Raw genomic sequence first — 27,860 nt, forward strand, 5'->3', positions numbered from 1 at the left:
CTTACCACTTGTTGGTCGAATGGACGTGGAATGACCCAACTTCAATTGTAAAAACTGTTAACCGAAACCAAAACCATAATCGATATTTATTCGATTTTAATGCCCTGACGGCACTCTTTTAATCCCTTCATGAACAGAAATTGAAAAAAATGGCGTCAATCTGGTGATTTCTATGGGTCAAGAATTTTCGAACGATAGGACGGTGTATAAGCTATAGGTACTACTTCAGAGGTAGGTATGTATTCTTTCCACAACTCCAAACAAAACAAATCTTTACGAGATTCTCTACCTAGAACAAGGTTCTTTAACTCTAAGAAGCCCTAAATTTGTAATCAATCATAAAATTGCTTCTAAATCCGCGAAGCAATCGCACGGAAGCCTTTATTTTTCCTAATGCGCCAACATCGCGTTACATTACTCGACGTGTTTTCAACTCAAAGAAGACCACCTCATCTGATGGTTATTGGTAGTACGAGTACACATGTAGCCTAAGTTATAGCAGTAAATCATCTCACAAGACACGCGGCTAATCAGTTAATCTCTTTTGAAGAAAACCGTGCGTAATATTACCGGACTCAGCCAAATTGAACTGGTCTTCGTTAACGCGTAGCAACGGTGCGAAAATAATTTACTTCGAACCGGTTCCATCGTCTTGACTCTTGAGACGTCAACTACCTACCTATATCGTGATAATCTCGATTTCAATCATGTCAACATTCTTAACGCGATCCAAGGGTTCGAATAAGTCGAACTTATAAGATACTCGCTTAATCGCTTCTAGGTGTATTACTGATTGAGTTTGAATAACGGATCTACTATGTACCTAATCAAGGGATGAGAATGTAAATCTCCCCTGGCTAAAGGTGCATATACGCGGTAACAACAAACATAGTCGTTGATCTGTATCATGTGTTCGCGTGTATCGATCAAATTAGATCGATTAATGTGGGTACCAAACGTACGTAAAAGTGAAATCACTCTTGTTTTTTACAAGAAGGAACAAAACGTGACTAGTTAGGATTTTTACGAGATTGGTAATTAAAATCGGTACATTTATGAAGGTTGTTTTTTGGCAAAGTGTTTTTATACCGCTTAACGGTGCATGCAAATCAAACGCCGCTCGTATTATCACTCAGCCAGCCAATTATCTATGTACGATAAAACCCAACAATGTGGTAACGATTTTTTTCTCTTCTACGCCTCTCGTGTAATAATATTCAGACTAATGACCTTGATAAGCAAATCATCCATATTGCTGGCCTGTAGCTAAAGGGTCGAAGGTGGATAACAATGGTCTTATGCGTGATTGATTTGCCACAAGATGGAATTTCTCTTCCAGATTGCAGGTATAAGTCTGATATGAGGGGTTACTTTTTAAAGTGGTGTGAGATCAATTATACTCATGGATGAAATCTCAGCCAATAAGGCCAAACTCAAAGGAGGTATCCCAAACCAGTAACAAATTTTTCAAACTAGACAAAGCTAAATTGAAAGAGTGTGAAAAAATATACCATCTAGTCAAAAATTTCAGTATTGAAGAGCATTTTTTGATTTTTGGTGAATTTTTGAAAAATCTTATAGTTAAAATACAAAAAAATCAAAACTTTACCAAAATGATCTAGAAAGCTGAAATTTGGTATGTTGCCTGTTTTTGATCCTCCAAATCGATCGGAAACGATTTCTAATCGTTTTGAGCAGTTCTGGAGCCTCCAGCAGATTTTTGAAAATTGAAATTTTTACAAAACTTTACCCAAATATCAGCTTTCTGCTCCCACGTGAATAAACTTTCCATCGTTTCGTGAAAAAATAAGCACGAAAATTTCCAAAAATTTGTCAAAAATCAAAAAAAGAAATTTTAGAACGTAAAGGCGAATTTTAGGGTACTTTTTCGATCTTTTTTCTTCACTCCATCCAGAAATTTTCCAAATAGTTACGATACCTCCCCTGTTGTGGAGGAGAAACGCTTCTTTTCCTTATCAGTCCAAATGGACTCAATTCACTCTTGGGATGATCTGCTCAACAAACACCTCAACTTCGACCTCATACTTAATTAATGTCGCATTCCGACGTTGCCTTCTTTACTTACCTGTGGCATTAATTAGCACAGCCAAACTACCACGTGCCAATACAGAGGCTATAGGTATTCAAACAATGGCGAAGAATTGGTGGCGAGTACCTACGGGATGTTTGAAATTTTGCAAATTCGATTCGGCCAATTGCTTTGTTTTATTTGAAGTCATAATCTGCGCCGTGACCAATGCGGACGCAGGTACAGCTCGCTCGCCAGTCCAGACACCATCGATATATCGCCGCCGGCTGGAACAAATTGGCGAATTCTGACGCGTTTTATGGGTCTATGTCTAGTGTCTACCTTCTCGTACTACTTGCACTTACTACTCGTATATTATTATGTCTGCAATGTGTACAGAGCCGCGCGCGACATTGAACAATATCCATTGTCGAAACACGAAACGTGCTCCATTTTCCGGCGCTATATCTTCGATGCTGGTTCTCCGCCAAAGGTGAAGGTGACGTTGGTCGTTGGTTGTTTTTTTTTTTTTACCTCATACATGTGGAGAATTTCATGCAGTTTGCAAATGAGCGTGTACATCACAGCTAAGCCAAGAGACTCGCTGCATGAGTCCACATGATTCGAACGATTTGGAGTTGGATTTCGGAGAGACGAGCATGGTGAGCAGCACGAGTCCAAAGAAGGTGTCAAGTAGCCGGCACCGTAGTGTAGATGGGCGGTCGGGTGTCGAATCGTTACATAAAACCGTCAATTACCCAGCAAGAAAATTACATCGTTCAATACAAATATGTAATGTCCTTGTTTTCGACACCATTAATATAACGAGTTAATTTATCGTGAATATATTAAGCGCACTTTTATGCGGTTAATGGTTCGGTATATCTGGTAATTCACGCCGAAATTACGTCCGTCGTCGTCGTCGTCGTTCAAAAAGGTTGAATTTAAAACGTCGTCCTCGCTCCGGTATGATACCGCTCGCGTTGCAACAACTTTGATCGATTATGTTGCAGATATCGAGTGTAATCTTCCTGTTACGTACGACTGTCCAGTGCCCGGATTGGACATCACTCTTTGGATTTGTTATGTATTCGTAATCAGTATATAGTCCAAGTCGCCAGGAAGAATTCCGAAAGATTACCGAATTAAACGCAATTTTATGATTGATTTTTTTAAAATTTAGCACGTTCATTTAGGTTAATGTAATGGATCAAAGGTAGATTCAATTTATCTCTTCGCTTTTCCTGGTGAACTCTCGCTCTTCAAATTTTCAAAAAAATTCAACAAAAATGGCAATCAAAATTTGGGGCTTTAAGGGAGCAGAATTAATTTTTGAAGACCATTCTCCACACCATTGAATACCTAATTGGATACAATAGCTAGGTTGTAGTGATTTTGATGTACAGGGTGCCCAGAAATATCGAGCACCCCTAAAAAAGTTTTCTACTAAAATACTTTGGTTGGTCACAGAGAATGATAATAATGATAGCACATGATTGGTTGTTGGACTGGAGAGATAACATTCCACCAATCATATGCATCTATTTCACGTTGCCAACCTATATTTTTAATGAAAAACTTTCTTAGGGGTGCTCGATATTTCTGGGCACCCTGTATCACTATCAATAGGTACCTAGCTTGAACAATATACAGTAGTCCCCGCTTAATGGAATTGGTTTGGGCCGAGGTACTTTTAATTCTATTAACCGGGATATTCTAATGAGCGGTCCAATAACAAAAACGCAGAACAAATTTCAAAATATGTATCCATGTATCTTTGCTTATATTATAACCTCCTAATACAAAAATCCTACTCCTATTTGGGCTTTCCCCTGGTCATAAATAAGCTTGGACTTCCTTCAGCATAATTTTCATAATTTGCACAAACAAATTTCCAATTTCTACTCGTACTTATTTATTAGAATCAAGTTGGGACCGGGTATGTTTCATTCTATAAACCAGAGAAAGCTGAAGGATAAAAACACACAAAATTCCAAATTCTGTTGAAATTTCATCACTTTTTGATGTTTTTAGGAGTCGATTTCAGTATGTTTATGGTTGTTTAGTTAGGTACACTTAGAGGTCAGCATCACTGACCCACGCCACTGCCAATGAATTTCTGAGGGGGTGGCGCGCCGCCGGCTGCCGAAGATTTTCCGGTGGTGTGAGTCAGCAGCATAGGATTTTTTTCGTTGTTTTCATTGATTTTAGTCACTTTTTTGTAAGGTGCACCGGGGGAAGTCAGAACGTTTTTTCACAATTTCAACTTTGATCAGCTGTTACTCTCGTACTAATGAACCAATATGGCTGAAATTTGGTATGTAGGTTCCCATAAGGGTTCTTAACCTATGGTAAAAATTTCAGCGCGATTGTCGCAGTAGCTTTTGCACAATCGAATAAAATGTAACTTGTTCTGACTTACCCCACTTTGGGGTAAGTCAGAAAATCTACAAAATTAATTGGTATTATTAGGATTCGACCCTGATCGATGCGCAGTATGTCGAATAACATGTTTTCGAGGTCGTAGAATCCAAATCTGGAGTTATTTTTTTTGTAGGAGTGGGGGGTGAGGCGTGGGGAGGGGGCAATTCCAAATTTTTCGTACATTATTGTGTAATATGTTGATTGATATGTTTTCAAGGTCGTAGAATCCGAATCTGTAGTTATTTTTTTCGTAGGAGTGGGGAGTGAGGCGTGGGGAGAGGGAAAATTTCGAATTTTTCGTACATTATTGTGTAATATGTCGAATAATATGTTTTCGAAATCGTAGAATCCGAATTTGGAGTAATTTTTTTTTGTAGGAGTGAGGGGTGAGGCGTTGGGAAAGGGAAAATTTCAACTTTCTCGTACATTATCGTGTTATATGTCGAATAATATGTTTTCTAGGTCGTAGAATTTGAATCTGGAGTTATTTTTTTTGTAGGAGAGGAAAGTGAGGCGTGGGGAGAGGTAATATATCAAATTTTTCCTACACTATCGTGTAATATGTGGAATAATATGTTCTCGAGGTCGTAGAATTTGAATCTGGAGATATTTTTTTCGTAGGGGTGGGAGGTGAGTCAAGGGGAGAGAGAGTAAATTACAAATTTTGCCTATATTAATGTGTAATATGTCGATTGATATGTTTTTGAGGTCGTATAATTCGAATCTGGGGTTATTTTTTCGCAGGGGTTTGAGGCGAGGCAAGAGGAGAGGAGAAATTTCAAATTTTGCCTATAATATTGTGTAACATGTTGGTTGATATGTGTTCAAAGTCGCAAAATTCGAATCTTGAGCTAGTTTTTAGGGTCGAGTGCTATTCAAGTATCACCGTTTGGGGAGAGGGCCCCGCCCATGCGAACCTACTACTCACCTTCCACCTTCACCATAAAAAATGACTCCAGATTCGAATTCTACGACCTCGAAAATATATTATTCGACATATAACACGATAATGTAGGAGAAATTTGAAATTTTACCTTTCCCCACGCCTCACCCTCCTCCCCTACAAAAAAAATTACTCCAAATTCGGATTCTACGATTTCGAAAACATATTATTCGACATATTACACAATAATGTACGAAAAATTCAAAATTTTCCCTCTCCCCACGCCTCACCCCCCACTCCTACAAAAAAATAACTGCAGATTCGGATTCTACGACCTCGAAAACATATCAATCGACATATTACACAATAATGTACGAAAAATTTAGAATTGCCCCCTCCCCACGCCTCACCCCCCACTCCTACAAAAAAAATAACTCCAGATTTGGATTCTACGACCTCGAAAACATATTATTCTACGTATTACACATCGATGAAGTCGAATCCTAATTATCAATGTTCACTTTTCTGACTTACCCCATAGCACTAATTTAGGGGGTAAGTCAGAAAAAGCGATATAAATAATGAATAATTGAAAATTAACAAAAATTGAATACTTGGGGTTTTACATTATTGTTTTAGGAATACTTTCACTTATAATATCACTTTTACTGATCATTTCTTCTGAGGTAAAAAGCAGTTTGAAAAACACTGGTTACAATTTGAAATCAAATTCAAAACAGCAACTAAAAAAGAGCCAATCAAAAGCCTGTAAAATGAAAGTGGGTCGCGAAATTTTTTATGCTGTGATGAAGTAGGGGTAGTACCCTCAAGTTACCCCTGGGTAGCGCTTCGGCAGATATAAGCCTCTAAGAGCTAGAGCAGTTTTTCTGACTTACCCCGAATTCGGACTTCCCCCGGTGCACCTTATTTTATAGAAAAATTAGAAATTTATATTTTTACAGGAAGATTTCTTATCCTGAAAAAATGCACTTTTTAGCGCTCATATAACAATAAACTAATAAAATTCAGTGTTTTCATTTTTTTAGCGTATTTTGAGTCCTGTTGCATCGGTGTAGTAGGCCACACTGGCGCGCTGCTGATTCACACCACCACTGCTGTTTTTCTGTCCGCGCAGACCTCTAGGTACACTTAGTCTTTTAATATATTGTTTTGAACACTTTCTTAGAATTTTTATAAAATTTTACAAAAATTTCATCATAATTTTTTTGCCAATTTTCACTCATGACAAAATAATCTTCATTTTGTGTTTTTATGCCATTTTTACATGTTTAAAACATGTCTTTTTCATCCACTTTTTGTTAAATTTTGTCGAATTTCTGAGATTTTCTCCAACTTTTGAGGATTAATCAATTCTATTAACCGAGCTCGATGCTTTTTTTTTCACTACAATGGGTAAGCGATAAAATTTGCATGTAAGAAGATGCAAGCATTCCATCCCAACCCATTTTGATTCCATTATCTGAATTATTGTATTACTGGTGACTACATTAAGCGGGAACTACTGTACTTCATTGGCAATTTCTCAGTTTTCAATTTGACAATTGGCATAAATGAGTTGTTCAATGAGGGTACTTCATCTCTTCTGTGTGGGCAGTTGCGGGTCAAATTTATCCTTCAATTCTGTCTCCCCATGGTCAAATTTTGAACACCAGATTCATATTTGTTTACTGAACATCACATTATCACCACACAATGCGCAAATTTTCTTTGAAATTTCATCATAGAAGATCGCTTTTGTGTGTGATAAGCGTGGACTACACTAGAGTCCGGGGAACCAATGAGGTCCCCTGAGGAAGCAGCCAAATATGCCAACATGGGTATGGGTTTCTCAACTTCTCATTGGTTCCCCCTTACAAAGTTGCGCACACTACCCGCCTACCTAAATTGCACAGACTCTACACACTTTTCTCATGAGCATGTACGCTGTACAGTGGTATCAGCGCCAACATACTCAAACTAGGATAGAAAAAGCAGTGTTGGGCATCTATGTGTAAAGTAGTCTATTCAACATTTTGGTGTAGAATACGTAAAATTTGATGTAGAATGGGTAAAATGAGTGGAAAGCATAGAATGTGTAAAATAGACAGTAAAATGCGTAGAATGCAACAAATAACTACTCCATTCTTGTTTGACTGTTTGTTATACTTACTTACTCTAAAAATTAAGGAATTCATGATGCTTCTAGTGATTATTTTCCATTGTTTTCCTTTTTTTACCTCATTCTTTCATTTTTAAAACCATTACGGTCATCAAATGCAGTGATGGCAAAACTTTTGCGTTTCAGTTTTCAGTTTTCAATAATTTCAGTTTCAGTTTTTCCAGTTTCAGTTCTATGTAGTTTCACATTTTTCCCTATAAAATTTGTAATATTTTGGAAATTTATTGAAAAAAAATTGACTACCAAAAATCATTTTTGTTTTTTTTCAGTTTTTAATTTCAGCTTTGCCTTTTTCTGTTTCAGTTTACTGTCACTGATCAGATCTGATGAATTAATTCAAGTTTTTACATTTTTTCAATTTTGCTGTTCTGTTTTTTTCACCTGATTATTCAAGTTTTTAACGCATTTTCAAATTTTCCAACATAAAGTGATGGAAAAAATTAAACGTTTTCAAAAAAAAGAATCACTTACTCATTTATTTTACACATTATACTCATTCTACACATTTGATCTGAATTTCAGGCTATTCTATACATGCTATTCTAGCGTAGAATGCCCATGTATTCTACATGGTGTATTCTATGGCACAACCCTGAGAAAAAGTACTTGATATTATCAACAAACGGTTTGCGGCAGCTGGAAGTAGAACCCCCAGTCTAATACCATTCAAAGTTTCAAATCTCCAGCTCAATTCCTATTTCCTTCCCAGTAAAAAAAAATGTGTACCTGACTTTTCGGACACCTCTCGTATCTAAAGTTATCCTTTCATTTGTTCAATTTTGAAACAGAGACAAAGGGTAAAAATTAATTTTTCAAATTTAAAATCTTGGCTAAGTATACCTAGTGTTACATTTATAAAAGAGGCAGATGAGCGAACACAATGGGAGATGGTCATATGTACATAAAAACTGTTTACTTAACATTTGAAAATCTCTCATCTAGGGTGTTATCTTTTCCAGCATTCAATTTCAAAAATTCAAAATTTGTTTTCTAAAGGTTGTAAATCAATAAAACTGATGCCAGCTTCGCTTTTGATATGGCCCTTTCCCCCTTTTTTGGTTCTACTTATAAATTCTTCATTTTTTCATTGTTTTTTTCAAGTTGTGTAATGTTGTAATACTCGTTGGTAGGTAGGTACTAGGTAGATAGGTACCTTATAGGTACTAAAATTTTCACTGAAAACTCTTCTTAATACTATCAAATTAACTTTTAAAGTTACTTTTCTAATACCTATCTTCATTAATCTGTCGATGCTGCTAGTTTTAATTTTTCAATTGAATTTTGGTAATAACATAGGATGTAGTTGTTCTCAATATTGCCTATCCTTTTATTGGATCATTCTCATCACTGCTTCCACCAATTCATTTATAAAATACCCTCCAATATAACGTCGTATGAACAGAATCAATATCGAAGACCAACAATAGAGACCTAAGGATAACTTGGATACAAATTGAAAGAATATAGGGGTCTTCGATCCCAATTCCGAATCGCACCGATATTCGCCGATAATCCTCTGTCGCCTAATCAACATCCCAACCGGATGACCGCTGATATCCAATTGTCTCGTCTACGTCTATCTCTAACTCTAATGTCTCTAAGGGAGCTTATAAATGACATTAATAATTCCGGGCGCCCTGCTTCCATTGTAGTATTGGTTTAATGACGCGAACGGTATTTTTTTTCACACACAATAAAATAAACAATATGATACTTTTGTAGATACTGAAGTAAGTAAGTATAATATAGGTAGTTATCTTGCACTTCGGCGAAATTGCGTAATATATCGGTCAAACACGCCTCAGCCTGATATAATTTCATTCGTAATTCCAAATCTTTTTAATGCACAACTTTAAAACCGAAAATTAATCTAAAGAAAAAGTCCGCGATCCGCAATCCTATGAATATCATATAAGAACAATACACAACCGCGTGTACAATTTCTCAATCAACACATTTTCATTTCATATACAAACGGCAGTGCGGCGTACGCGCGCTTTTTTTTAATGCGGCGCGTAATTAACTAGTCCATTTAATAAATTATGAATGGCACGCATACGAATCCAGTTGTTGCCTCGTACTCGTATTTAAACAATTAAATCGTGACTTAAAAGGTATATTCGTCGGGTATTTCTATTACTCTGGCTCTCGTTCTCTACTATAGGCGAACCGTAAGTACGCGCAAGCCTCTCTTGATTAGCTTGCGACATGGCACGTGATTTTAAAACCCAACTATTAGTTTGGATTTGATTTATTACCGGTATCCCGATCATTTGTATCAGTCGTAAATACTCGTCTGCTTGTACTTCTGAATGAAAAATGTCGTTAATTGCTAACCCATCAGGTAGCTTATGCATTTTTCTCGTTAAACGTACCGCTGGTATGCAGATCTCCTGTACGGAGGTTCAGTTTGAGCTGCGGCAGATCGAAGATCACCACCTTGTGTAGTAGATTTTCAATTATAAATCCGCTAGATTTAGTCATTAAAAGCCACTTTTATGACTGATTATTATTCTCGGTTATGATATTACCTACCGATGAATTATAAATCAAGCTGTACCTAGGTACATTTTTCCTCCTTTCTTTTTTTCCGAACTATGAAGGTAAGGTATCCCAACTGGCGAAGGAATTTTTGAATCTGACTAAGTTGGATTGAGAAAACATGCAAAAATATCATCATTTATCACCCTCCAAAATTTCAATTGATGAAATGAATTTATTGATTTATAGTCAGTTTTTGAAGAAAATGATGAAAACGTTACCAAATTCACCAAGAAAGATGAAAATTGATACGTATGTACCCTATTTTTGACCCCCCCCCCTGCTGAGTACGTAGTTCAGGAGCCTCAAGAAGATTATATGGAAAGTTGAAATTCAAGTGAGTCACTAACAATACGTGCTAAGGTTGGTTGAACTGTTTTTATTCCTTTTTTTGAAAGTCTGAAATTTTCAAAATATGGCTGTAGGTTTTAGAACAGCTTGAAACCACCTTCAATCGACCCTGCACGTAGAAATCAGGGTACATAGATATGACGTATATTTTAGTCCTCCATCTTAATTGGATAAAATCTTGTGAACATTTTCACCATCAAAACTCTACTGGAAACTTCAGAACTGCTCAAAACGATTCGAACCCATTTCCAATCAAATTGAGGGGTTTGGAAATAAGGTAGGTATAAAATTTTAGCTTTCTATGTCAATTTTTCTGCATTTTGATTTTTTTGGCATGTTTTCCCCATTGCCCAAAGTAGAAAAATAATATGCTTTACCACCTGAAATTCTGCCCGGTTGTTCAGAATCAGAACTCCTCTGAGCATGGGGTACGAGCAGGTATACATTTCGTTCTTTAGAACCCCTGCTGCTCATTGTCTGTGGATACTTTATACCTGCCATAGGCAGGTGCCACCAAATCTAATGATAACAATGGCTGATTGTACCCTGTTTAACCCTCAGTCCTTCCAACACCTGCAGGTTAGGGGTTTGCATAAATAACACCTGCATGGTTAATGGTTGGTGGAGGTGGAACTAGTTCTCTCCTCCTACTTTTATAGGTTACTTCAAGGCCCTTAGTGGTTCTCCTAGTTAGTTCGGTCCTACACTCGGAAGAGTTAACATCTCCTAGAGATTATTACATTGGCTTATGGCCAATTATATACAGTCACAACCATACCCTTGACAAGGTCAAGTGGTTCATTTGGTGCATGATCTCATTGCTTCAATTCAGTACAGTTTAGAGCCATTGGATTGTGAACACCGGTTCAAAAAATTTTCTGCTTGTTGGGATATTTCTTTTGCGAGAGTCGTCGTTTCATTTTGGAATTTTAGGAATTAATTCAATATACCTAATTATGTACCTACAATTTCTATACTGCATCAACATTTTCAAAAAGGGATATTTTCATTTTAGAAGACTGGGCTGAACGTGTTTGAAGAATACAATTTGAATTGTTGATTGTTTTCATAATTTGTTTTTGGAATTTGATTTTGAAGATTTGGTAATTTCTAGATCACTATATTATTCAATTGAAATGTTAAATCTCATTTTCCCTTTCAAATTGCAAAATGTCATTTCAACAAATTTTCAAAATGGTCCTGCTTTTGCTCTCCCCACACAAATTTTTGGTACCTATATCAAAAATAAAATTGTTTCCAAATTCAGAAAAATTATAATTTTTTATGCATTTACTTTTTTAAAATTATTTTTTTTTTGTTTGGGGGGGGGGGTGTTTGTAATTGCATGATTATTACACCCATCGTGTGAGAGTTTATATCCAGTAAGTAGGTTAGATTGAGTTATTTGATAAGATCTATGAATTTTTTAATTTCAGAAGGGTTGTCTGAAAATTGTAAAATGAAATTTTTTGAAATTGAAAATTTGTGATATCTGATCCCATATTTTTCAAATTTTGTTGTGACGTTAAAATTTTTCTTTGTTAGTTATCTAAGTTGTCAAAAAAGGAGCATTCAAATTTTTTCTTCGTGAGTTCTGAAAAAATTTTGGTGGAAAAAATCGGAACATTTTTCTGGTGATGAAATTTTGTATCAAATTTCCATTAACTTGACCTTTTGTTTCTGTCTGCATCCCTAAATTTAGCTTCAGAAATTACTTAGATAATCGTTTTGAGGAGAGGGAAGGAACTAATCCTTTATTTTCAAAGTGAGTGATGACTTGAATTTATTTTTCATTTTTCAAGGTACTTTATCACAACCTAATTTTTTAGTGTAAGTTATCGTTTCAAAATTTTTGAAATTTATTCGTTGAATTACTTTGGGGTCCTGAAGGATCGATCGTATTTGATGATCAAATGCAAACATTTGATATGGAAAAAGAGTTGAAAGGAGTTTGATGTAAAACTTCTTCAAAAAGACCACCAATTTAACGATCCTTTCAACTCATTTTTGAAAGGAATCTAAAAAGAACTCTGAGTTGAAACTGAAAAAAAAAATTGTCGAGTCCTGATAATATCTACTTATTTTAAAATTAAACTGTGATCTAGCCAGGATTTTCTCAAGGATTTCAAAAAAAAAATTGGCCCAAAAAAACGAAAACCCTTTTATTTTTGTATGGAGCCTCGCTTTAGCTGCGTCACTGTCCAGGCAAAGGCACTTGACTTTTAGTCCGGCATATGACAATAGGAGTAATTGCACCCCCCCTCGCCGATCCTCCGGGACAACATTTTTCTTAAAGGGGACATCCTAAGGAACATTTTAATGCAAAGTTGCCAAAAAAAAAGTTGGCCTTACTTACAAAATGGCGGCCATTTTGATTGACAGGTCAGCCGAAATCGCAGATTTTGCGTTTTAACATAGGACTTGCACAAACTTTTTCAAACTTTACAAAGGTAGATCGAAAGATCATGCAAAAATTTATCACCTGTCCAAATTTCAAGTGCTAAAGTGCGTTTTTCGATTTTTGGTGAATTTTTTAAAATCGAATCTAGGCCAAAAATGAGGGAAAAAATCGAAATTTTACCAAATTGACCAAGAAAGCTGAAATTTGAGTTATACCCTATTTTCGACATGCCAAATCGATTGGAAACGGTTTCAACCCGTTTTGAGCAGTTCTGGAGCCTCCAGCAGATTTTTGAAACTCGAAATACCCACAAAATTCCATCAAATTGGAGTTGTAAAGCTAAAATTCATTCTAAAAACTAATTTCAATACGCTACGAAATACTGCAGGTGAATTTCAAGTCGTTTTGGAGGCTCCAGCGACTTTTTGAAAATTCCTGAAACCTCCATCAGATTTTTGAATCTTTTAATTTTTTACAAAATTTCATCAAATGGAGACGGAAAGCTGAAATTTACTCCACACGTCAATTTTAACACCCTCTGAAGACGATTTCAGGTGGGTTCAAGTCATTTTAGGGCCTCCAGCGACTTTTTTGAAAATTACTGGAGCCTCCAGTAGATTTTTGAAACTTGAATTTTCCCCAACATTAATTTATCAAATGGAGTTTGCAAGCTGAAATTTACTTCGCAGACTACATGGTGGTTTCAAATAGTTTTGAAGCTTCCAGATACTTTTAGGAAATTTCAATTTTCCAAAAAAACGTGATACAACCTTTCAAAAAGTTGCTGGAGGCTCCAAAAAGACTTGAAATTCATCAGCAGTCAACTTCGTAGCGTATTGAAAATAGTGTGCAGAATGAATTTCGACTCTCCATCTTGGTTTGATAACATTTTGGGGAAATTTCAAGTTTCAAAAATCTACTGGAGGCTCCAGTAATTTTCAAAAAAGTCGTTGAAGGCTCTAAAATGACTTGAAATCCACCAGAAGTCGTTTTCAGAGGGTGTTAAAATTGGAGTGTAGAGTAAATGTCAGCTTTCCATCTCTATTTGATGAAATTTTGTGAAAATTTAAAGTTTCAAAAATCTGCTGGAGGCTTCAGGAATTTTCAAAAAGTCGCTGGAACCTCCAAAACGACTTGAAATTCACCTGCAGTACTTCGTAGCGTATTGAAATTAGTTTTTAGAATGAATTTTAGCTTTACAACTCCAATTTGATGGAATTTTGTGGGAATTTCGAGTTTAAAAAATCTGCTGGAGGCTCCAGAACTGCTCAAAACGGGGTGAAACTGTTTCCAATCGATTTGGCATGTCGAAAATAGGGTATATCCCAAATTTTGATTTTTTTCCCTCATTTTTGGCCTAAATTCGATTTTAAAAAATTCACCAAAAATCGAAAAACGCACTTTAGCACTTGAAATTTGGACATGTGATAAATTTTTGCATGATCTTTCGATCTACCTTTGTAAAGTTTGAAAAAGTTTGTGCAAGTCCTATGTTAAAACGCAAAATCTGCGATTTCGGCTGACCTGTCTATCAAAATAGCCGCCATTTTGTAAGTGAGGCCAACTTTTTTTTTGGCAACTTTGCATTAAAATGTTCCTTAGGATGTCCCCTTTAAGAGAAATGTTGTCCCGGAGGATCGGCCGGGGGGGGGGGTGCAATTACTCCTATTGTCATATGCCGGACTATTTGTTTTAGTAGGTGTCGCGCGAGATAGAGCAGGAGACACTGATCAAAATTGAGAAGCCAGAAGGGCTTTCCTCTCCGGATCCCTGATGCGTGAATTATGTACCTACTTTTACAGCAATTTTCAAAAAAAAAATTTCTTTATGTCGTCTATAATTATTTTAGTCCTGATGAATTCGATTTGAAGTCCGCCTTATTGTATTTCAAAACTGCGTTTTACTTCAAATTCGATGTCCTTTTGAAGGAGTTTTTCAGTTTCAAAGTACAAGGTTTGCTTCAAATGAAATTTTGACTAGAACTAAAATTGTAGGTAAACCGGATAGGAAGAACATTTCTTTGAAGATTTTTTTCAGCAGAATTAATAATATATGTGTGAAGCGATACAGATGTTTTGAATATTAATGGTAAATATGGTTTTTTTTGGCATTATAAAAACTCGCACTATACATCTTGACGAAAAATATGAAATCCTCGTGCTACTCTGTTTTTATTTCACGCTTATTTTCGCGTTTCTTTTTGCTTCAGCCAACTTGGAATCTGCATAGACAAAAAAAAACATAGCGGAATAATTTAATTCTAAGATTGGTTACGATTCGTTATAATACCCCGTAACCAAAATTATGAAAAAAATTGCCAATTTTTTTCCAAACTCGCCATGGTGTAGTAATCGGTCGAAGTGAGGTCTCGAGCATCGCTTGCTGGTTTATAAACACATACGATACGAATATATCTTCGCACTTGCATTTTAAATTTGAAAAAAATGATCAGTTTTTCTATCTTATCTTGCCAGATAAACCACTACGTAGATTCTTTTTTTCCTCCAACTTCTCCATGCCACAACGACAATTAGGGTAGGATAAGTACAACATTCTCAAGCTTGTAAATTACACGACGACGCGAGAAGACGACGATGTAACATTGTACAATTACAAGTACCTACAACTATAAACCGCAACAGGCGATAATTTTTGACTAATTTTACCATAAATAAAACTTATTCCCACGAGTTAATAGTTGGCTCGTTTATAACCTAGATTTGTTCGCTTGCGCGAGTCGAATACCAATAAAATAATAATAAACTTCGATTAATATTCAGATTAAATGGCACTTCTGAATATATATAAACGTACGTCTATAACTGAGAAAAACGTTAGATTGCATCTTCGTAATAAAAAAAAAAGAAGACCGCCTCCAGAAGGTCGTGAACTTGATTCGATCGTCTTCTCGTGGTGCAGCCCATTGAAATGGAAAATTATACTAAGTTTTGCGCATCGCGTTTATTTAAAATCATAAAATTAAAGAGAAATTGAAACTTTTTTCGACGTTTGTGTTTTTCCTCCTCCGTCTTCCTCGAACACGATACTACGCGACGTAATCGGAGAAGTAAATGTAGATCGTTTCGAGATTACTAACAAGTGAATTCGCCGTTATGTACCTACTCGTACTCTTAGCTGTACTGGTAAACGATGCGAAAAAATATTTTGACAGATGACGATAAAATCAGTCGTGGCAGTCTATTTTAAAACTAAATTAAAGATTAAAATCTTGCTGAATTTTTTAAGCACTTATCTCGTTGAACCTTCATCGTGCTAGCACTGCTAGCGTGTTTGGAGATTTTTATGCAGCACGATTATGCAAACTGAACGTCAGCTCTGTGGTGGGATTGTAGAAGTACTTCTATATTCTATTTAATAGAGTGAGTACATTATTCTGATTACGCACGTGAATAGTTACCTACTGTAGGAGATCATTTTGATATAAATGTGGATCAACGATTATGGTAGCACCCTTCTGTCCAGGAAATAATAATAATTGAAATTTACGTAGGTATATTATTCGTATGTATGTAGTACGTATACTCATGAGAATAGTGAGCTGTGATTCAGAAACTAAATGGTATGAAGATGGCTGCGTGCAATTCTTGGTCCGTTTCATTGTACCATCGAGTCAGGAAATTGTGGGAAAATAAGTTCGGGTGTGCGACAAATTCGAAACAAAAACGTTCAAAAATCATACTCCCGGATGATGCAAATTTTATAGGTGCGTAAATCCTTGAATGCCCTCAATTTATCCTCCAGCCCATCTCTGATTTCATAATTGGAACGACATTTTCATGATAGGTATTTCAAAATGGGAGCCAGAAATGTTTGACTCCCCCTTCATTCCTATCGATTCTCAATTTTTATTCTATTTACTGTACATATGTTTGTATTCTTTTAATGAAAACGAAAAAAAGTTTTTTTTTTTTTAAATTCACCAAGAATCAAAAAATTGGCCTGGTGATGTGTTTTTGGATGCTCTTTCAATTTTCAAATTTTTTCACGATGATTCGGATACCTCCCTTGTAAAAATAGGCTCATTTATTTTTCGTTATGAACTTGGAAATAAATAATCTCAGAGATTTATTTTAGAAAAAAATAGAAAAGACCTTTCTTGTAAATTGTTTATTGAGCCAAACTTTTTGCAGAAAATTTTTACCTGTGTAACCGCCGGAATTTTTGAAAAATCCTCCATATTTCATTAAGAAATCACATATTTTACAAATCGGAAAAGAATCAAAATAAATCAAAATATTTTTCGGCGAAAATTTCTGGTTATCAATTATTATTCTTATGCATCAATTCAAGTAACGACTTTTGGACAAGGCCGAGTTTAAGTATCCCTCCTTCCTTCACCAAAAAAGTAGGTATATCAAACAGCAGACAGTTTTTGGATCCAACAAAATACAAAAGTTCATCACCAAGCCAAGTTTCCAGCACTGAATTTTATTTTATAACTTTCGGCAAATTTAAAAAAATTAAAATCTGGCCGAATTTTTATTTTTAAAAAGGAAAAGTTATAATTGAACGTTTGAACGATAAAAAAGGTAGTTTGCAGGTTGGTCATGTGAAGTAATTCTCCAAAGTTGTAAATCCATAATTTTTTGTACCCTCCCCCCTCCTCATTCCAAGCATCCAGAAAAAATTGATTTTCACGTTCAAAAAGTCCTCTTTCTGTTCAAATTGCAAAACAAAAATCCTGTTTTTTGCCTAATTTGCTTGTAAGGTTCTAATTCTTTTTGCCAAAATTGCCAAGTCAATTAAGATGTCTATTTTTGGAAAAGATGTCAAAAAGGGTAAATTTTTGTTGAAAAATGTCAAAAAGCATCAATTTTTAGAAAAATGGTCAAGAAGGGTCCATTTTTGATATAATTGTTGGAAGTGACCATTTTTGTCAACATTTTCAAAAGGTGTCCATTTCTGGTAAAATTGTCAGAAAGCGCAAATTTTTGTTGGAAAATGTCAAAAAGCGTCACTTTTGGCAAAATAGTCAAGAAGTTTCCATTTTGGATATAATTGTTAGATGTGTTCATTTTTGTCAAAATTTTCAAAAGGTGACCATTTCTGGTAAAATTGTCAAAAAGTACTTATTTTTGTTGGAAAATGTCAAAAAGCGTCAATTTTTTGGCAAAATAGTCAAGAAGTGTCCATTTTTGTTAACATTTTCAAAAAGTGTTCATTTCTAGTAAAATTGTCAAAAAGTGCAAATTATAGTGGGAAAATGTCAAAAAGTGTCAATTTTTTGGCAAAATAGTCAAGAAGTGCATTTTTGTTAACATTTTCAAGAAGTGTCCATTTCTGGTAAAATTGTCAAAAAGTGCCAATTATAGTTGGAAAATGTCAAAAAGTGTCAATTTTTTGGCAAAATAGTCAAGAAGTGTCCATTTTTGTCAACATTTTCAAAAAGTGTCCATTTCTGGTAAAATTGTCAAAAAATGCCATTTTTTGGAAAATTAGTCAAGAAATATACCAAAAATGGACACTTCTTGACTGTTTTGCCAAAAATTGACGCTTTTTGACATTTTCCAACAAAATTTGGCACTTTTTGACAATTTTACCAAAAATGGACACTTTCAACAATTTACATTTTACATATACCAAAAATGGACACTTCTGGACTGGTTTGCCAAAAATTGACGATTTTTGACATTTTTCGACAAAAATTGGTACTTTTTGACAATTTTGAATTTTATTTTACCAAAAATGGACACATTTTGAAAATTTTGTCAAAAATGGCCACTTTTAACAATTGTATCAAAAATGGACACTTCTTGACTATTTTACCAAAAATTGACGCTTTTTGACATTTTCCAACAAAAATTGGTACTTTTTCACATATTTTACTAGAAATGGACACATTTTTAAAATGTTGACAAAAATGGACACTTTCAACAATTATATCAAAAATAGACACTTCTTGACTATTTTACCAAAAATTGACGCTTTTTGACATTCTCCAACAAAAATTGGCACTTTTTGTCAATTTTACCAGAAATGGGCACGTTTTGAAAATTTTTAATTTTGACAAAAATGGACATTTTCTACAATTAATATCAAAATTGGACACTTCTTGACTAGTTTGCCAAAAATTGACGCTTTTTGACATTTTCCAACAAAAATTGGCGCTTTTTGACAATTTTACCAGAAATGGTCACCTTTTGAAAATTTTGACAAAAATGGACACTTTCAACAATTGTAGATATCAACCATTTTTGTCAAAATTTTCAAAAGGTGCCATTTTTGGTAAAATTGTTCAAAAAGTACCCATTTTTGTTGGAAAATATCAAAATGCGTCATTTTTTGGCAAAATAGTCAAGAAGTGTCCATTTTTGATACAATTGTTGACGAATAAAGTGTCCATTTTTGTCAAAATTTTCAAAAGATGTCCATTTTTGGTACCTAAATGTCAAAAGGGGCCAATTTTTATCAAAATTGTCAAACAGTCTTATTCTTGCCAAAACTGCTCAAAAAAACTAGTGTTTGCTAAAATTTTCAACAAAAAAAAAAACGTTTTTTATCAGAATTATCAAAGAGTTTTAATTTTTGGCAAATTGACGAAAAATTGTAATGTTTTTTCGCCAAAATTCTCAGACAGTAGTTTTTTGATAAAGTAGTCAAATGGTCGTAATTTTTGCCAAAACTACTAAGTTTGTGCTTTTTTCGTCAAAAGTCCAAAAAACACTGATGATATATAAAGCTGAAGTTTGGTTCTCTCGTCATTTTTGATCTTTCAAATTGATTGAATATTGATGGTATGTAGTTGTACGTTCTCAAAACTTGCAGCAGTTTTTTTACATCAATTTTTTCAAAATGGGATATTCCGAAGATCTGCTTGAAGAGGCTCCAAAAGGCATTAAAACTACATATTGCCAATCGGTTCGAAAAATCAAAATTCTGGATCACAATTTCATCAAATTTTGATATTTTTCACAGAAAATGGGCCATTTTGGGATACTACATATCAGTTCTCAAAAATTCACCAAACATCCTGAAATTAAATTCAATTTTTGACATTTTCTTAATGATGTGTCTTTGGATGCTTTTTTAATGAAATTTTCTTTTTACCGTAATTTTATTCAATTTCAAAACCTGTGAGGTAAACACAAAATGGGCAACCACGAACTTTCTTTGCCACAAAACAGAAATCTTGAACGCTCTTTCTTCTTTTTTAGTCGAAAAATCCTCGAAATGATGTACCTAGATAGATAAGATAGCTCATTCGGACGTAACTTCACATAACCTCGAAGTGAAAAATCGATTGCAAAATATCAACTGAAATGATAGCAAAAAAAATATGATCTCAAATTAATTAAAACAGACATCAAGGTGAAGTACATAAAAAGGTGTCAAAACCCGGCGAAAGGTTATAGAATGAATATGTACAGTTACACGCAAGCATCTGCCACGCAAAACATTCCTCTAAATTTACATCAGCGGTCCATTTTTCATGTGGACAAATTAACAAAGCGGACAAACCCATCCTTTCGTGAATTTCTGCCCCCGCATTTGAAACTGGTTCGCACGAATGTCCGACAAATTCGCACAATCTACATAAAAAAAAGCATGCATGCACCACACGAGTCAACCTACCTCTAGTACGAGTAAACGAGTATACAGTACGAGCTAATTATCGCAAAAAGAAAAAAAAATGGAAAAAACTAATTTCCTATCGTGTAGTAAGCATTACAAAAGAGAAATTTGATACAGTTGAACGTATAGCCGCCCATTATTTAGGATAGATATAAACAACGCGACGCATCGCATCCCACCACCTAATTTGGAAGAGAATTTGAACTATTTTTCAATGCAAATAATTCCTTAGACACGTTCTATTTTCATTTAGGTTTAGGTTTTTTTTTTTCATGCGACAGCCGTCAAGGTGGCGTTTAGCTAGGTCTGCGGTAATAAACGAGTATGTGTTTGTGACTATAACTATGTACTAGAATACTATATTATGTAGGTAAGGTAGGTACGTCTACGTACGTATGTTAAACGTCGTCTGCGTTTGTCTGTTTTGATATGATGCAATGTAACGTGCCGCCATAATACATACATATCCAGGGCTTGAGCCACCGTGTACAGTGACACTTGTTAACAACAATGAATCGTACATTAATGAGAGAGAAAAAAATGCCAGAATGTAATTATATTCTCGAAGTAGGTGATGAGGTAGTATATACGAGTTTTGCAGTCGTGTTAAAGGTGCGGCATGGTCAACTCATCGGTTTGCTGGTGAAAATCGGTATTGGCGATGGGATGGCGGCGGCGTACTTACCTATACTTATGTCTTTCATAAAGAATAGACCGCATCATTTAGCATTTAGCTGGAAATGGAGAGTAAACGTATGATTTGTTAGGTACACTATGGATGGATAGTGGATACAACTACGTAGACGGATAAACACATAGTTCTAAGTACCTGTAATTGCCATAATACGAGGTACCGTTGGTTGATGCAACGAGCAGGCGACCATCATCGCACGATGCTGTATCATTTATTATTGTGATAACGAGATTATATACTTATTGGTTTTGCGAGGTAGGTATATCTGTGTGCTAGGAGATGTGGTGTTAATTTGAAGGGAAAAAATGGTTAATATAAATCCAAGACCAATTTTAATTTCTGTTCTCTATATTAAAATAGAAAACTTTACCTAGAATCGAGGCTGTAGGACTGTGAGGCTGGGATGAAAGACCTAGACTGGATTACTCGTATTAAGCCATTATTTATTTATTTAGTTGATCAAGAAGGGTCCCTTCTTCATCCACGAGACTAGAAAGTTGAGCACCAGCCACGATAAGTTTTTATTAAATTTTAACGGAACAAATTATTTTCCTGGGGAAAAGAATCGGACAATTGGACTTAAACTCAAACAGTTATTGGTTATATCTTCCTGAAGGTTTTTTTCTTCATTCTCAAATGTTGCTCTTAATTCTACCTACTTAATTCCAGGGCTGCAGGACCAGATCAAATGACAAGAGCAAAGTTCGACTTATAACAGGGGAAATCTTTGCAGATCTCAGTACATAGACCTAGCATGAAAATCAGTGTTGCCAAATTCCAACTCTGCGAAAAATCTCCAGACTAGGTGATTTTTCGAAATTTTGGAAAACTGAGGAGATTTTCCTGAGGAATTCATGAGTTCTGAGGATTTAAAAAAATAAAGACAATTATTCCAGATGAAATTCTGCTAAAAATTAAACCAAAACGAGTCCATTATTTATTCACTCTTCGTCGTGCGCTAAGGTTCAAATTTTTTTTAATTCAATTTTTGAGAGAAATGGGTTTATGCCTTAGGTACATATTTTTTTCACTCCTTTCAGCTTGAAACTCAAAATTGTAGCAATAAAAAAATCAAGCATACCGCAAAAAAACACCAAGAACTAAAATTGTGAAGCTTAAAATTTACTGTTTGGTGACTGTTGATTTTTTTGAATTTTTAGTTTGTAAATTATCTTACAGAAACTACAATAAGTAGGTATATTTATCAAATTTACATTCTTATATTTTATGACATTAACGTCGATTTCATAAAAAAAATTTAGCATAAATAGCATCATAATTGGAAAAAATGGAGGTAAAGTCTCTCTGGTGGGGAAATTATAAATCATAGATGTGTTTTTTACTTCATCTCAGGAATTAGGTACCTATCTGATTGTAAATTTCGAAAATTCGTACACGGTTGTTTCCAAATTCTTGAAAGGTAAACAAAATACTTACTAAAAAATTTGATATAGGTAATGAAATGAAATGTGAGAAATTGCTCGTTTTTTCAACGTTTTTAAAAGCCTGATATAGGGAAGTATAATTTTAAGAATTCCTCAAAAAACGCAATTTTTCATGAGTTTTTAAAAGTTGGATATTTGAGAAGTCTCAAATGTATTTTTATGAGGTCGTCGACCCGTCTGTTCACCTTCCCAAGGTCGTCTGTATTCTTGCGTGACCTCTTGAAGTTGTCCGAGTACTTGTCTGGCTGTTCGAGGCTATCTATCTGTCTGTCTGGCCTCTTAAGGTCATTGGCTTGTCAGTATGGCTCCCCAGGATCGCCGAACTTTCTTCTCAAGGTCATTGATCTGTTGACCTGGACTCTCAAGGTCATTTGTCTGCCTGTTGGGTTCCTTAAACTAATTGATCCGTCTGTCTGATCGTTTTCAAGGTCATTGGCTCGCATGTCTAGTCTCTTAAGGTCATTGTCCTCCTGTCTGGCCGTTCTCAGGGGCATTGGCCCACATGTCTGGTCTCTTAAGGTCATTTTGTACAGTCTGTATGGCTTTTCAAGGTCGTTTGCTTCCGGTCTGATCGTTTTAAGGACATTGACCCGTATGTCTGGTTTTTTCAGGTCATTGTTCGTCTATCTGGCCATTCTCAAGATCATTGGCCCACATGTACGGTCTCTTGAGGTCATTGACCTGTCTGTGTGGCTTCTCAAGGTGGTCTGCATTTCTGTCTGATCGTTTTAAAGTCATTGACCCGCATGTCTAGTCTCTTAAGGTCATTGATCCGTTTGTATGGTGGTTCCAATGGTCATTGGCCCACATGTCTGGTCTCTTAAGGTCGTTGACCTGTCTGTACGACTTCTCAAAGTCGTCTTCCTTCCTGTCTGGACTCCTAAAATCATTGATCTGTCTGTATGATAGTTCTTAAGGTCATTGACCCGCATTTCTATGGCCTCTCAAGGTCATTTGTCTGTCTATCGGGTTCCTTAAACTAATTGATCCGTCTGTCTGATCGTTCTCAAAGTCATTGGCTCGCATGCCTAGTCTCTTAAGGTCATTGATCCGTCTGTCTGGCCATTCTCAGGGTCATTGGCCCACATGTCTGGTCTCTTAAGGTCATTGTACTGTCTGTATGGCTTCTCAAGGTCGTCTGCCTTTCCGGTCTGATCTTTTCAAGGACATTGACCCGTATGGCTGGTCTTTAAAGGTCATTGTTCATCTGTCTGGCCGGTCTCAAGGTCATTGGCCCACATGTTTGGTCTATTGAGGTCATTGACCTATCGGTGTGGCTTCTCAAGGTGGTCTGCATTTCTGTCTGATCGTTTTAAGGTCATTGACCCGTGTGTCTAGTCTTTTGAGGTCATTGATCCGTTTGTATGGTCGTTCCAAAGGTCATTGGCCCACATGTCTGGTCTCTTAAAGGTCGTTGACCTGTCTCTACGACTTCTCAAGGTCGTCTTCCTTCTTGTCTGGACGCCTAAAATCATTTATCTGTCTGTGTGATCGTTCTTAAGGTCATTGACCCGCATTTCTAGTCTCTTAAGGTCATTGATCCGTCTGTCTGGCCGTTCTCCAGTTCATTGGCCCGCATATCTGGTCTCTTAAGGTCATTGACCCGTCAGTACGGCTATCTAAGATAGTCTACCTGTCTGTTTGATTTCTCAAGGTCACCGAACCGTCTGTCTGGCTGCCCAAGGTCATCTGTCTGCTTCGTGAAAATCTTCAACAGTTTAACATTAATGTCAAAAATTCATTGAGATTAATTTTCAAAAAATGTGACGACATACTAATTTCAGAAGATTTTTGAATTTTTTTCCTTAAATTTCAAAAAAGTCGATCGATTTTCTTCCTATTTTTCAAAACCCCGACATAATTTCAGAAAGTCAACTGAATTTTTTCCTCCACGTTTTCGAATGTTCACGTGATGCAGATCAGTGTTACACGAATCTGCGTCATGCAAACAGAACGACCTTCTACGTAAAAAAAAACAATATGCATGTCAAAATGTTCAAAACTAGGAAAATTTACTTTCTTTTACTTATACATACAGTATTGGTTCATTTAATCTTTTTTTTCTAGCATTCAATAGTATAATAAAATCAAATGATAAAATCATTAGTAGAACAATCAGAAGTATCTAGGAAAAATCTGGGCCTAATATGATCTAATCAAGTGAGATTTTTGATGAGATTAGATCGATTCAGACCTAATAATCAGATCCAACAGGAAAAGCTTAGATTGGGTTATCTAATCCAGACAGCCCCCGAATAAAGTTTGATTCAACCTGGTCTATCACATTTGATTTTATCAAATCATTGATTGGATCTGATCAGTCCAGAAATTCTCTGCATCCAATTTTGTTCTCACCAGATCTAATCAGGTATCAGAGTTTTGATTGGATTAGATTTGTTCAGATCAGATTGAATGATGCAATTTTCTCTCTATGGGTTGAGGTGGTATATTGTTTGCTAAAATTATCTGGATTTTCCAGTTCAAGTAGGTACATTTCTCTCCAGAAGACGCTGCGAACAACTTTTTTCCTCTGAAAATGTTAGAAATTCTAATTTCAAGTTCCCAATTGGTGAAAGTGCTCCAGAGAAAATCCAGCATTTGCTGGAGGCTTCTATCAAACAAATCGGTGAAGATAACTAGTTCATTTCAACCCTTTCAACTAGAAAACAAAAATTTGAGCCATTCTCGAGCCTCGAGCGAGTTTTCAATTTTCTTCAACAATTTCAAAGTACTCCTGAAAGAGTCAAAATTGAACTCCAACAAGTATTTGCTTTTGAACTTCAGTCGATGCTCGTAATAGGTCCATTAAGCAAATTTACGATAGTTAGACCTTAGGAGACCTTACCACCGTGCAAATGAAATGAATCGCAAAACCTCTTCTTTTTTGTATGTACTTCACATTAACACGAAATCGTACATAGATACCCAACGTAATTATTTGCATAATGAACGTTTTCACGTAAAATTGAGCTGGTAGGTAAGCTACGATAAAAGACCGAGAATTCGGCATGAGAAAAATTTCGCGAATTCGCCGCACCGGCCCGGAAGAAAGTTTTAGAGGAATCGAAATCCGCGAGTGAAGCCGAGCTGGCGAGCGGTCATTGTTCATAGATTTCTTATAATTATACGTTTTAGAATACACACCTACCTACTGCGAGGCGAGAGGAGAGAAAAAACAAGAGAGATACTGTCGTTCGAGATAATCCGCTAATTACTCGAAAACGTACGCGAGTATTTTCCCAAAACTCGTATATTTATATTTAATTGTCGGCGAGTTTTACGATACCTAGCGTACTTATTCGTTTCCTCGTACATACTATGTATTAGTATATGTGGTATTTCTATTGGCGAGAGTTTGACTTTGACATATGTTTTATGGTTTGTTTTCTTTTTTTTCCGACCTGTTACAGCATTTCGAAGATGAGCAGCGGAAGCCCGGGTATCGCCTCGAGTCCAGCTATGAGACGTGGACGATGTCGTAGTCCGGCCGTCCATTCGAAGCTGTCAACTTCGGTAACACCGGGTACCCGATGTCTGGTGTTTTTACGAAGATGTCTGGCCATCCAGCTTCAAAAAGTTGGTCTCTTTCCAAATTCTACCTCGTCTTCTGTATCTGTATCCTGCGCAAGCAGCTGTGAAAATCATCCAGAACGTGATGTTCCTTTGTACTGGATGTACGATAGCGGTTACCTAATATTTCAGGTATGTAATTTGTTTGCTCGCGCCAATTTCGATTCTGACTATACGAATAGGGCTTACTTACTTACATGACGTAATTAGAGTCGTTTTTATTCGCTCGCGCTCTGCGTTTGCGAAATCCATCACGTCTTTATGGGTTCACGTGGAGAGTTGGATATAGCGCGATGTCGTGAATATAGAGAAGATGGTATTTTCAGACAACGAAAATGTACACATAAGTTCCTTTTTTTTTCGTTATAGGTACTTGGAAGTTGGATGTGTGTACGAGTATGTTTATGAGGAGACGAGGAAAGATTCCAGCTTGAGATATGCCTTCGAGTTGGACGTTCGGCAAAAAAAAAGATATTTCATTCCGTGTACGCGAAATTATAATACAAAATGATAATTTACCGAGCTACTGTATAAAAACTCTGCGGATAGATCACAATGGTTGTAGCGGTTGCCAAAAATTTCAACTTTGATCGTATCTTTTCTATGGATACTTGAACGGAGTTGACCTTGCGTCCATTTCCAAAATTACGTGACCAGGCTAGAAGCTGGCTGTTGTTGTGTCCTTTGAGTTAATTCAGCTGCGAGAAGTGTGTGTCTGATAGTGATTTAGATATGCGATAAAGTGAGCATATTGTAATACAGATGGTCAGATTCTCCAGCCACAAGATTGTGGACTGACTTGGTTTGAGCTTTGAAATGAGATATCTCTCCCACCCCCCTGATAAAAGTTTTCAAAGATTTTAGTTGTAAAATTGAATGATACTTAGGTTAATCTTTTTTATAGAATACTTATTTCAAAAAAATGACCCAGACAAAAATGTCTCGCCAAAAAGTAGGTACTCTCTTTCAACGTATGAGTCGAACTAGAAAATATTTGTCTGCAGCGAATTCGTTTTTCAAAAAAAGTTCAAACCGTCAAAAATTCATGTTTTTTGCATCTCTTTTTTTTAGAAAACAGTTAAGTAAGTATGAGAAATACATAGGTAGGTACGTGAAAAATTTATAAAACAGAAATTAATCAGCATAAATTTTTGCTCTAGAAAAAAAACACAATTTTTTGAAAAAAATGTTTGTCAATTTTTTTATACCTATTTTAAAGTTTTTTTGAATGGGTTATTTTAGATTTACAGTGTTCTTGTTGATTTTCGGTAATAAAGTTTTGTAGATTTTTAAAATGAAATATTTCAACATGAAAATTGTAACACTTTTCCAAAACTGTCTATTTATTCTAAATTTTAAGCGATTTTTTTTTTACCTTACCTACTACGTCGCAGAAAAGAAGTTTTGAATCCAGTTATCCAATTTTATGAGAACATCGCCCTGAAATCCAATAGGGTGAAATTAGATCTACAATATTGAATCTAATAAAATTTAATCAGATCCGATTTAATTGAAAAAGTAGCGCGATTCAATCAGATCTGAAGTCTGAACAAATCCATTTTTGATGTTTTATATCTGTATGGATGAGATTCAATTGTAGATCTAATTTAATCACACTATGTTCAAATCTGATGCAATTGAATCTCTTTGGGTATAGACAAGGCAAGCCTTTTTTTGTATTTCCTTTGGGGGGGAGGAGGGGGCGCTAAGTTGAAGCTACAAGTCCCTAATTTTCACGCCCCCTCCTCGA

General features: G+C 35.8%; 1 protein-coding gene across 2 annotated transcripts in view; it reads left to right on the forward strand.

Moving 5' to 3' along the window:
• The window catches only part of knockout (Stork-head domain-containing protein knockout), a 155,450-nt gene that overhangs the window by 70,606 nt on the left and 56,984 nt on the right, over positions 1-27,860 (forward strand). For both annotated transcript variants that reach the window (XM_065349326.1, XM_065349327.1), the window contains exon 2: positions 25,951-26,242. In XM_065349326.1, the coding sequence (XP_065205398.1) occupies positions 25,961-26,242 (282 nt within the window). In that variant the 5' untranslated portion in view covers positions 25,951-25,960. The remainder of the gene's footprint in view (positions 1-25,950; positions 26,243-27,860) is intronic.

The sequence above is a fragment of the Planococcus citri genome, chromosome 2 (genome assembly GCF_950023065.1).
Source record: "Planococcus citri chromosome 2, ihPlaCitr1.1, whole genome shotgun sequence".
NCBI classification, from domain to species: domain Eukaryota; kingdom Metazoa; phylum Arthropoda; class Insecta; order Hemiptera; family Pseudococcidae; genus Planococcus; species Planococcus citri.